The sequence below is a fragment of the Hemicordylus capensis genome, chromosome 2, assembly GCF_027244095.1.
Source record: "Hemicordylus capensis ecotype Gifberg chromosome 2, rHemCap1.1.pri, whole genome shotgun sequence".
Classification (NCBI taxonomy): Eukaryota; Metazoa; Chordata; class Lepidosauria; order Squamata; family Cordylidae; genus Hemicordylus; species Hemicordylus capensis.
This window is the reverse complement of record NC_069658.1, coordinates 186,409,565-186,422,468: the sequence shown is the minus strand read 5'-3', so window position 1 is coordinate 186,422,468 and position 12,904 is coordinate 186,409,565. Positions and strand designations below refer to the sequence as shown.

Here is a 12,904-nt window from a genome sequence, read left to right as displayed (position 1 = left end):
TTTAGGCTTCAGCTATGGATGCTGGATTGGATAACTCCCCATAAGCTTTTTCACAGGGGGCTTTTGAAGCCCTTTAACTCGCATCTCCTCCGGAATGGAGGGTGTGTGTTCACATATCGGCTAGATTTACCCCAAAGTCCCTGCATGTTATCAGGGAGCAGTTCACACACAATTCGGGTTTCTCACTGTGTGTTAGAGTGTAGCCCAATTTATATCCAGGGTAAAAAAAAAATCCACTATCTGCGGTAGTTTTTTGGGACAACTTTGAGTTTGCAGTAAAGTCTCCCCATAAACTTGAGGTAAAACCTGATGTGCATGAAAGTCCCGGGGACTTTTACACACAGCACGCTTTACCATGAGTTTACTGGGAGGCTTTACTGCAAACTTGAAGTTGTCCCCAAAAACCACTGCAAATAATGGGTTTTCTTATGCCAGATATAAATCAGGCTACACTCTAATGCAACTATCATACTTTGGACACATTATGCAAAGATCCAGCTCCCAGAGGCGTATCTAGGGAAAATAGTGCCTAGGGCAAGCACTGAAATTGCACCCCCTGTCCAAACATCTGACACCCATCTTTCAGATAACTAGGATATGCAGTGTCACTGCTTGGAATATATTCTAATATTTCAGAAAGACAGTTAAAATGAGAGAGAGAGAGAAAAAGAAACTCCCAGTTGGCCTTAATACTAAGGATTTCACACTGATTCAAAGACAAACTCACCATTAATCTTTTTAAGACATCACATTTAACTCACTTATCACAAGAAGCAAAGTAAGAGCAAATGAATACAATCCTAGCTCATACGCTTCAGCTCAGTATCCACAAGCCCTGATTCTCTGTACATAGTGCCAATCTGAATATGTGTACAGTGACATATTATATTAAATTAAAAAATTTTTTAACCTGTAGCCCCTTCGGGAGGCTTCCTAAATGCCATGGGGGGGTCTGCAAAGGTTCCCCCTCCCCCCTGCTGGCCTCTAGGGCCTCGCAGGGACCATTTGAGCATGTGTGGTGGCCATTTTTAAATATATATATGGCCACTGAAAACAAAATGGCCACCGCACATGCTCAAATGGCCTCTGCGAGGCCTGGCATGGCCTAGGGCCTCATAGAGGCCATTTGAGCATGTGCAGTGGCCATTTTGTTTTCGGTGGCCATTTAAAAAAATTAATTTTTAAAAATGGTGCCTTCCTTCAAGTGGCACCCGGGGCACGTGCCCTGCCAGCCCCACCCTAGATATGCCCTTGCGAGCTCCCTTGAGAAGTCCATAATGCTGAGGAAATTTGAAGGAAGGAGAAGGACAACCAGCAGCAAGGTGGATGGACTCGATTACGACTGCAATGAATACACCACTGAGACCTTAAAGGCCAAGTTGAAGACAGATCATCCTGGAGAGAATCTATCTATGTGGTTGCTAAGAGTCGACACTGACTTGACGGCACTTAATCAATCACACTCTAACGCACATTGAGAAACCTGAATTGTGTATGACCTGCTCTCTGATAACTTGCAGGGACTTTGGGGGAAATCTAGCCAATATGTGAATGCATCCTTTCAATTCAAAAGCCCCGTGTGAAAAACTTCCAGGAAGGGAAACTGCTCTTAAGGCTGATCAATGTAAATCTGAGGCCTACTGTGCTCTTGTGCAGCTTTTGCGAATTTCATTGGGTCTTGTGCAGGAGAATACCCCAGAGGATTGTGTCAGGTCTCCCATTCTGTCACTCCTTATTGCACTCAAAAGGCACTGCCTGTGGTGACTGCCTCCCCTACCTCATAGTTAGGGGCTGTCTCTGTGTATTAGCAATTCATAAAATGTTTTCCTTGCTATGGGTGTGTGAAAGGGAGGGAGAGAGGGAGGGTGGGAGATGAAGCTGTCATACTGAGCCAGACTATTAGTCCATCCAGCCCAGTTCTGTCTACTCCAACTGGCAGCTGTTTTCCAATTATCAGGCACAAGTTTACCAGGCCCACTATTAGATTTCTTCCTTAATGGGAGATGCCCTGTATAATCACAGGCCCTGCCAACAAAATGGTCAGCCGCTTCCCCACCTCCACCCTCTGTCCGGCGTTTTTGTTTTTACCCTTGTCTTGTGTTCTCCCATGGAGCTTACATGCAGGGGCATCTGTAGGACTTTTTTGGGGAGTGGGGGCAAAGCCAGCAATCCAATCCTCTTACAAACTCCCAACAAACCTTGGGAGTATTCCCCATTTAATTCAGTGAGAACTGGCACAATCTGGGGGGCGGGGGCGGACATCCATGTCTACATGCAAACTAAGAGATGTGCTAGGCGAGTGTTTCTATGAATACCCAGAAGGGAAGGGTGGTTTTTTGTTAATTCCTGCTTCCCTCTGCAGATGCAGATGCTTCTCAAAAACATGTCCCTGAGAGCTGCAGGACCCTCAGGGGTTTGCAAGGCACAGCTGCAGAGGAAAGGGGTGACTACTAAAAACCACCCTTTCCTTCCATGTGTGTACAGAAGCATTTCCCATGTGCAACTCCTAGACTGGATGTAGGCCATTATTTTGTCTTAACAGAATAGCAGCACTATTTTGCTATATAAAAGGAAATTTAACAAATTGAGAAGAAATAACTAAAATTTCATCCATTATGGGAACAGAAACTGACACTGGAACAATTAAAAGAAGCTACTCAAGGTTCAACTACTCATGAATGCTCTAAGCAGGATCATCAAAAATAAATAATATTTGTTGACTCTGCAAAAAGGTCATCTTAAATTTTGAGACACAAGAGAGTCCTAAGGACCCTTCATAGCACATTGCCTGTCCACAGTGGACAGGCTGGTGCTGCTGTTGTATGGCCCACAAATCATTGGGAGAACAACACAGGAAACACTGACTGCAACATAAAAAGTGAGTGAACAAAGGATGCCAATACTATAAAAGGATTAATTAGTGTGGAAGCCACCTCAGTGGAATGGGAGACCACTGAGAGCCACATTAAGTATAATAAATCAATATTTATATATTGGAGTTACAAAAATGTTTTCTTTACATGAGGAAATGTTCACGATACTGAAATATGGAATCCAAAAGCTAGAGAAGAAGTTAGTAGTGCAACTGGGCAGAAAAACAATAGCTTTGCTGAATCCCAAGTACCTTGTTCCTAGACCTAGGCTGGCCATATCTCCACCCAATGAATATGGCAATTTGTTTAAAGCAGGCACTGAACATAACCCTCCTTCCTGTGCTTGCAGGCTTCAAAGGGGAAAGGGTCTGCATATTTAGAAAGAAGTGGCTGAGTGAGTGATTAAAAATGAAGTTGGTAGAATTTGAAATGTCACCTGTGGTGGGGATGGCATGAACTGAAAGGAAGCAGGCAGTCCACTGGTTTCCCTGAGGTAAAACTTGCTTGACTTTCAGAAGCTTAGGAAAATAACTTTTATGGATTCTTTGAAAACACACCTGGCAAGTTGGGAATATACTGAAGGCAAGATGAAGGAAATTCCCAATTAGTTGATGAGTCAAAACACACAGACATTGGCCAGATGGCACATCATTTGCAGAAAAGAACATAAAAGTTTTGTAGATGCCATGGAGGGAGAATGGTTCCTATATCTTTAATATCTTGTGCAAAAGGTGGCATTTAAATCATGTATCCATAATTTACATCTGACCTGTATGATGACATGTTAGAAAACATATAGGCCCAATATATACTTCCTTGCTTGTTGGAAATTGTACTTTGTTAAAAGAGAAACAAATGTCTCCCATTTCAATATAGCATGCTACAGACATGTGCATACACAAAATTCTTCTGACTTGGGCATTCTTAACTCTTATTCTTGTCTCTATGCTTTTCCTGAAACTAGAAACAGGAGTGTTGTCAGGACTCCCAGAACTACCTCCTTTATGCAGAATGAGGCACATTGGGATTTGAGGTTGGTCCCAGCCTCCAAGCAGGCCCTGGGAAATAAATAGAAAGAGACAGCTGGTAGATTGGCTAACAGCAGCACCTAAATGTGCCTTACAAGGATGATATTTTTTTCTCTGTATAGGCCTACTTGGTCTTGGTCCTCTGTCTGTCATTGTTCTGTGTCTGAACTTTCTCAAGAGTGTTCTTCCAGCCCAGAATTCCTGTTTCCAGTCTTGTTGACGAGTCTCCGGCCTTTCTGCCTTTGTGTTGCTAGACTTAATCCTGTTTGTCTCCTGCCTAGATTGGATTCTGCCCTGAGCCTGACCTTGCCAATCCTCTTCCCTGACTCTTATCTTATGCCTGTCCATGACCTGAGCATCCTTGCTCCATTCCCAAATCTAGAGAGATTGCACTAAAGCCTTGTTATCACCCATGGTTGAGCTGTACCACTTCAGACTGCAGGTGAGGGTTCACATGACTGAGAGCACCTTCATACCAAAAATGAAGCCCAAGAAAATTCCAAATAAACTGGCATGGCAAGTAGGCTGGAAACGTTCTTCCAAACATTCTGTGTGCAGGATCCTTTTTCTGTCAAGGAGCATTCAGTCTTAGTTTGCTACTCAATTCTCCTAAAGGCCAAGGTAGGCAATGGACCCATGTGCACCGTGGGCCCACTAATGAGGCACAGTGAGGTGGTTACCTCAGGCAGCAGATTTAGATGGATTATCTCCCCTCGTGGGCCTGCTTCTGGCTGCCACGACCCCTAAAACATTTTTCATTGTGACTTACTAGCTACCACCATTGTCCTCCTCCCTTCCTCTGTGTCTAGCCCTCTACCGGTTAGAGAGTGGGGGAGTTGGAGTATCACTATCAGGAAGTCTCTTTCTTTACTTCCTGTTGCTCCAATGTCCCCACTCTCCGCCAACAGGCAGAGTGTTGGATGCAGGGAGGAGGAGCAGCAGCAGTGGCCATGAAATAGGGTAAAGGCGGCTTTCTTTGCACTCCAGGGGCTTGCAGGAGTTGTACTGGGAGGCTCCTTTCAACCTCTTTAAAAGGTTCAGGTGACAGGGTTGGCAGCATTTGGCATCTCATCTTAGGCACCCAAATACTTGGACCACCCCTCATCCTAGGCCTCTTAAGCCTGGGTAGATAATTATTTCTTGTTCAAATTGCTGCCTAGACCCTAAAACGCTATAATACTTGCCTTTGTCTAGCCCTTGACCAAAGTCATAGAACAGAGCCCAATCCAAAAGAGGTCTTTGTATCCCCAGGCAGTTGAATTGGTTCAGAATGACCCAAAGCAGATCAAAAACAATTGCATTGTAACTCTTATAAATGAGGTGAGTACAGCCAAGCCCCGCCCCCACAAGAAATTACCCATTCCTGTAAACCAGGCCCTGTTTGGCAGCCTGTAAACTGAGAGAAGTAAGAATACTTTTTCACTGTCTGGACCTGTCCTTCTCCCACCACTGAGGCTCACAGTCATTGAATGTTCTCTGCGCTTTCAACATCAGTTTGCAGCATCAGGTTGTGGCTGGTGTTCCCTGTAAGAGGAATTCCCAGATGTTGTTGACTACAGTTCCCACAATCCCTAGCTGCAATGGCCTTGGCTAGGGGTTATGGGAATTGTAGTCAACAACATCTGGGAATCCATCTTACAGGGAACACTGGTTGTGGCCAAAGGCACTTTTAACCACATCCATTTGGTGGCAAGGTTGAATGCTGGGATATTTTCTTCCACACTTGTTTATTCATGCCTTTGGAAGATATTCACTTGCTCCTAGGTGGAGCTGCCTTTGAAGTGAAGGCTTTTTGAAGACAGTAAAATACACAAACCATGCCCACTCAACTCCTGGCCAGAGTCACTATAGTTTATTGCCATTAAGCTTGTCTTAGCACTTCCCCCTTTCATGTTGAAGGATATAACTCTCTTGTTTTCTTCTACAGAGGTATAAACGCCAGGGAAAAGCCCCAAAGACAGAGGTAGGTGATATGTTAATTATCAGTTGATTGGTTTATCAATCATCCTTTCCTACATAACCACATCAGTGCAAGGCCTGGTCATGAAATGGTAGAAGAGTTGTGACATGAAAGAATAGACTGTATATTTTAAGCTGTAGGCTGAGAGGTGCCATTTTGAATGGCCTTCCACAAAAGAAAACAACACTCCCCCCAAAACAACAACACTACCTGCCCGAAAGTCAAAAAAGAGCAAGGGTTCTGTCCTAGCCTGCCTCTTTGCTGTACTCATTTTCCATTGTCTGGGAGGTGGTTGGTTTTTTTTACACAAGGGGGTATTCAAAAATTGCACCCTACTCCCCACTGTAGTCTGATGTGGTCCATTATAACATATAGTCCATTATAACGTCTCAGATATCTCATTTTGCTGCATGAGTAGACCAGGCCTTGATTAACTGTCTATGTGCCTCTTCACACATTATGTTTTTAGTGTCATGCCCAAGGACTTTTAGGTTGGACTTAAACGTATACAGTGCAAATTTTTAAAAAATCCACAAGTGTTTGCAAACATGAATGTCATACAGGTGAACCTGTTAAAGAATTGGGATTAGATGCTGCATCCTGTTAAGTGAACACTTTATGGCAAATCTGGATTTCCTGCTGTATAATATGTGAAACAGCTGTTGGTGTTCCTGTCAATTACAGAATGGGCTGTAATTACCTATGATGGCCAGCAGACTGTGAAGTTTCCTCTGGAAGTTTTTCATACATGGCTTTATGCCTCGGGGTATCTGAAGGGCTAATCCGCTTCACAGCAGATTCACAAGATGTTTACTTCAGGGGACTAGTTTGATAGTTCACATAGCTGCCAGCCCCTCCACACACTCCCTGGCAGATCTTTTTCCTGTGCATTCGCATCTACCTGGTCCAGGTTTTCCCTTCAACACAGAGGAAGAGGCGAGAGAGAGCTTCTTTTTTAAATAGTTAAGAGCAAGAACGAGTAGTCAAACATCTGGATCCAACAGCAGGATGCTTAACCGTTGCCTTTGTGACTGCTTTCATCACATAATGTTTGCACACACACCCCCACACACACCCCTAATGGAATCAGCCTAGACAATGAAGGGTTCAGGTCACATCCATTCTGCATAGCTAAAGACTATGTAAAACATAGCAAGACACACATTTTGCAGTCTGTGCTTGAGTTTAACGCAAGAATTTCTCCCTCCCCCTCCCTCAACATAGTATCAACAATCTACAACAACCCCCACCCCACCCCCGGAACTGCAAATCACTTAGAGCAGACCATACCCAAAACAGCTGTCAGACTCCCCTTCATTGAGTTTTGTAAAAACCCTGATTTACTGGTTTGACCACCTCAAACATAACAGAGAAAACTGCAGGGCATAACAAAAGCCCCGGGTTATTTTTCAAAAGCCTTTGAAACAAGAGGATTTTAAAAAACCAGACATATTTTGGGCTAAGCCAGAATTCACAGCCTCCATTCAGGGAAAATCAAAGTCCTGTCTGTCCTGGTCCCTGAAAGCCTGCAGGGAGATCTTGGTAAAGCCAACAAATACGTGGACTGTTACACTCCAATCAGGAGTGGATTCGCAATAAAAGCCCTGTGTGAAAAGCTTCCTGGAAGTTAGGATCTAGGTTTTGGGCAAAATGCAATTAGTAGGTATGTCACAAAGCCAGGCCATTTAGACTTATCTCAGCCCCTCTCTCCCACATACATTCTGCAGGAACAACAGTGCATAGTAAATTCATGGCAAAATAAGGATATGCAAATGAAAGAAAATACAGAACAGAGATTTCAAATATGGCCACATGTTGCCCTAAGCTGTTACCCAGTGTAGGAGGCAGAGTATCAGTTCTTGGTTGCAGCTACCTGCAGTAGTTATTTTAGAAGCTTAGTCCATCTGTGCTAGCCAAATGCATACTTGTCTTTTCACCCACCACAGGCTAGCAGTGCTTGTGTGGTTGCAGATTGGCTAATTAGCAGGATCCAGCCTAAAAAGGCTGCTTTTAAAGAAGAGCAACACACATTTTGGGTGTGTTCCTTGACATCACATAACCCTGTACTTTATAGTCAGTCTTGGGCACTCTCCTCCGAAAGAGGAGATATGGGACAGATGTAGACAATCAAAATAATTTCCTATGCCTAAGTTCCAACCAAGTAACTGGGATTAAAGAGGGGAAAAGAAAGAGGGGGACTGCCTCCCAGCTTTCCCACTGAGTTCTGTCTGGAGTCAGCCCCCAAACAATGGCCCATTAGAACTTATGGGGAATGGAGGGCTTCTCTCTTCTCCCTGTGAAAATGGATCTTTAAATATGAGCTTAACTGAGGAGTACAAGCAAAAGGGTTATTAACAAGCAATACATAAATTAATAGCTGCATGAATTAAATCAGATTCACTATAGTCATGGCTTGATAGGCCATAATAAGGACTGCCTTTGTCCCTATACCACCCATACACCATAGGAATGCCAGCCAGCTGCCCTGTTCTTTATCCTGGGATCCCACACAAACCAGAGTGGGAGAGAAGTTCTTGATAGCTGTTATGGCATAGTGGCTAAAAGACTCCACTGCGAATCAGGACTGCCCTGTTTGTTTGATTCTCGCCTCTGCCACAAACTCGGAATGCCACTCCCTCTCAGCTGCAACTTGAGAATACTACTACTTACTTTGCAGAGTTGCTGTAAGGATTACATCATGATAATAGGTGTGAAACACTTTGCATGCTCAAAATGCTCTATTCAGATACTTTCGCAAAACTCTCCTATGCACCTACCTTCTAAATGAGTCAGGTACAGCTTTTGTGTTGTATTGTTTGTTGCTGATTGTTTAGGGTGGACGGCTACACCCTGTTTTGATAGATCTTGTGTTTTCTCTCTCTAGCTCACTATTTCTAGCTTCTTGGTGCACTCAATGATTGTGTCCCGCTATGCCTCCACCCGGGTATGGATGTTCCTGAGCAACCCACACACGGAGGCAAAGGAAGCTGTCTTTGATCTGGACCTGCCCAGTTCAGCTTTTGTCTCAAACTTTACCATGTGAGTCTGGACTAGGGAAAGAGAGTCTACGCACTCTTTGAACCGAGACACCACAACACAGCTTAACATGGCTGCACTGGGTATTGATCTTCCCATTCTCTGATCACAATCTGTAGATAGAATGCTACTCCTCTGTGCATCTAGCTACCCACAATGCAGACATAAACTGGCTTAATGACCATTCCTTCTTCCCGGGGGATCCTGTGAATTGTTGTTCAGTGAACAATAATTTGGGATGTCAGACAAGCAATCCTCAACATGGCACAAAACTACGTTTCTCAGAGTTCTTTGGGAGAAGCCATAGAACTGGTATAATAAAACCAACATTGGATTGAAATGTAGAGAGGGTCTATGTATAAAATAACATTTATTACCATCACAGCAAGACCCTACTGGAGAATCGCCTGTTGAGATGTAATAGCGATTATATTGAGCGATGCAGAAAGTAATGTACAGAATGGGAGTGAGTAGAAAAAGATAAAGGCTGGGAAGATGAAAGACTGAGGAGAAAACAGAGAAGGAGATTAAGAAAGAACAATTTAGATAGCCCAAATGAAAGTATAGTCTGATTAACAGCTGATCTGCAGGAATCGGCAAACGAAGCTTTTCACAGCATAGAGTCAGCATTTTCACTTGCTAATGTCTGCACTTCAAATGTTAACAGCAAATGGAGCAATAGTTGGTCCCAAACCAAATGTGGCAACTCTAAAGTGTGTTGTCGAGTCAGTGTCGATTCCTGGTGACCACAGAGCCCTGTGGTGGTCTTTGGTAGAATACAGGAGGGGTTTACCATTGCCTCCTCCCACGCAGTATGAGATGATGCCTTTCAGCATCTTCCTATAGTCTGGGAACATACTAGTAGGGATTCGAACTGGCAACCTCTGGCTTGCTAATCAAGTCATTTCCCCGCAGCACCATTAGGTGGCTTCTACTGGCCACATATTTAGTGGCTGCATGAGTTGGCCTGAGACAAGGGAGCTGTTTGCAGAACTGTGAGAAACGCCAGGGAAGGCTGGCGTGCGTTCCAGCATCCTCTTGGCAAGGTTTATTATGGCTAATCCCCATTAGTCCCACCCATGCGCGCGCGCACACGCACACCCGCCTCAGAGATGGGCCTCCGCCTCCCCATGCAACTTAATCGCTTACTGTAAAGTATAGAGGAGGAGGTTCCCCTGAGTGGGCTGGATCCCTGAGGGACAAGGCCAGGGATTGTCCCTGCAGCCAAGGAAAACTTGGCGGCAGAGGCTGCTTGACTCTGGCTTGGCTTCTCTGGCCTCACCTCTCAGTGGGCCGGGAACACAGGCGAGGCTTGTTTAAGCTGCTGTGGGAAGTTGATTTTCCTTCACTGCCCTGGCCAATGGAGCAGATTGTTAATGGGTTTGCTCTGGGGATATTTCAGTGACCCTCTGCAAGGCAGAGATGCCCCTTTCCTTTGCTGGGAGGGACAGCCTGTTGCAGCCAGGTTGCAAGCCCATGGGGCATGAAGCAAGGTCAAGGGTCATTCCATGAAACTGAATGGCAGGAGATTTCGGACAGCTATAAAGAAGCACTTTTTCAAAAGCGCATAATTAATTTATGGAATTTGTTGCCACAACTTGTGGTGATGGCCATTAACTTTAGATGGCTTTAAGCAGAGCTTAGACAAATTCATCGGGGCAAGTCTATCAATGGCTACTAGACTTGATGGGTACACGCTGTGTCCAGGTGCAGGGGTCAGTCGCTGCTGTCCCGCTTGGGGTTTCTGCGTCGAACAAATTCTGTTGAAGATGATTGTGGTTCCTGGTGGTTGTCAGAGGAGTTGCTATCAGAAGATTCCTGGGAGGACACCATAATCATGTTGACTTGGTAGACTTTTAGCCATTTTTGCAGTGCACAGTGAATCTGGGTCGTTGCATTCTGAGTTCAGAACCTGCTGAACCAATCGTGTGCTGAATGCTTATCTGTGGGGCCTACATTTGCACTGTATCTACTGGTAAGCCAAGGGCCAGCTTTCTCAGTGGTAGAGCATTTGCTTTGCATGCAGCAGGTCCCAGGTTCAATCCCTAGCATGTCCAGGTAGGGCTGGAAAAGACTCCTGCCTGAAACCTTGGAGAAGCCACTGCCAGTCAGTGTAAACAATACTGAGCAAGATTACCAACGGTCTGACTTGGTAGAAGGCAGGCAGTGTCCTATGTCCATATGCTTCCCACACAGTGGTCATTTCCCATATTATCCCAGAAATGTTTAAACTCTGATGATCACGCAGGAGGAAGAGGAGGAGGAGGAGGGGCTGACAATGTGATTTCTTTCCATAATAACAGCACCCATTTCCCCAGGGAGGGAACCAGAGGGGAGCAGCAACCATGCTACTCCCTGAATGGTAAGAACTGGCTGAAGTGCTCCAGCTCTGAGAAAGGAGTGAATCCTAGCCATCCAAGAAGAGGCGGCCTGGACTTCTTTTCCAGTCTGTGGGGTGGAGTGAGGGTCTGGACATTAGACTGAAGGACTCGGGCATTTGAATGTGAGATCAGAGAGTTCTGGTGTGTGTCCAGACCCTCATTTCTAGATGCTGGGACTTCAGTCAGTCTGGAAAGCTTCCCCGTCTTGGCCTGGAAGCTTTTGTCCCTCATCCCTGTGAGGACTCTCTGTAATTACTCGGTTGAAGGACATATGCTCTGTACTTTTTAGGAGCACAATAATATTTTCTTACTATTTAATTCTTCATAATAATTTCTTATAGTAATTAATTCTTATAATAATTTCTTAATTATATTTTCTTATTATCCCCCAGATGGGGTGCCATTTGGGGATAGCAAACGGGGCAGTCACATCGCCACTACTCTAGTGTTTCCATCCGCATGTGATTATTTCTCAGAAACACAGTTATTGTGAGGCATAAACATGTAACTACAACAAATGACTAAATGTTTGCAATTGTAGTTTGAACCTCTCCAAGAGTGGGTCTTTTCCTGTGAATCTCACCTACCAATGTAACCTCTTTACCATTTCCTCCACACTGAAGTCTAGAATTGCACCACCGTCTTCTCCTCTTACATTCCAGGGTTGATTTTTAGCATTTAAAATGGATGCCAAGGCAGTGCCCTCGTACCCCCCGCCACAAATTAAGCGCGCTCTCTCTCTCACTCCCCAGTTCAGGAAATTTTTTAGCAGACTAAAACAAAGAAGGTTGAAAGCAATGAGTGCTGTTTTGTGAGGAAAGTGCAGTACAGGCTAATACTGTCACTTCCTATTTTCAGTTCTTTTTACCTTTTTGCAAGCGTAGTTTTAAATCAGCAGCAACTTTTTATAGTTTCCTAGTCATCTCATCTCTACTCACGACTTTAGCAGAGTCTCCAGGCAGCTTTGGTGATGAGCTGTATTTCCTGTTCTCTTCCTGCATCCCAGAACTGTGAATGAGAAGGTCTACGTGGCTGAAGTAAAGGAGAAGCACCAGGCCAAGAAGATGTATGATGAAGCCCGCAGGCAAGGCAAGACAGCCGCTCACGTTGGCACCAAGTAAGAGCCACCCTGGGACCACAGTTGCTCTTCTCCAGAGGGAGCTAGCTTAGCCTAAGGAGCTTTCATGGACACACATTTTCAGATTCCTCAAGAGGCTTAACAAACCCATTCTAGGAAAAAAGAGGAGACCCACAGAAAAAATGGGGCACAAATCAGAACTCTCTCTTGCCAGTATTGCCAACAGCTCAATAAGTGAACTTCCCTGTTTGCTTCTCAGTCTGGTGACAGTACAAAACAGGAAAAACAGTAGGGTTATGCACCCTTTGGCTAGCATATGACAGAAGATTCTAGAGGTGGTGATTATTATTACTGACAAAATGTCTGTCATTATGACTCTGTGTGTGTGTGTGTTTATTTAACTTGCATCTTGCCTTTCTTCCACCGTGGGCTCAGGGTGGCATATATGGGGTTTCCAGGCAGTCACATGACCCTGCCCAGACTGAGACTTGCTTAGCTTCAGCATGGTAATAGCATCATGTACCTTCTAATCATATTCTGGGTGGTAA

The 12,904-nt window shown here is 44.7% G+C and overlaps 1 protein-coding gene across 10 annotated transcripts in view; it reads left to right on the top strand.

Moving 5' to 3' along the window:
• Positions 1-12,904, top strand: part of ITIH6 (inter-alpha-trypsin inhibitor heavy chain family member 6) — a 62,475-nt gene that overhangs the window by 28,617 nt on the left and 20,954 nt on the right. For 7 of the 10 annotated variants that reach the window (XM_053292695.1, XM_053292692.1, XM_053292694.1 and 4 more), the window contains 3 exons: positions 5,829-5,864; positions 8,746-8,900; positions 12,285-12,395. In XM_053292695.1, coding sequence (XP_053148670.1) covers positions 5,829-5,864; positions 8,746-8,900; positions 12,285-12,395 — 302 coding nt within the window. The remainder of the gene's footprint in view (positions 1-5,828; positions 5,865-8,745; positions 8,901-12,284; positions 12,396-12,904) is intronic. The other 3 variants (XM_053292698.1, XM_053292696.1, XM_053292700.1) reach the window with 1 other exon arrangement.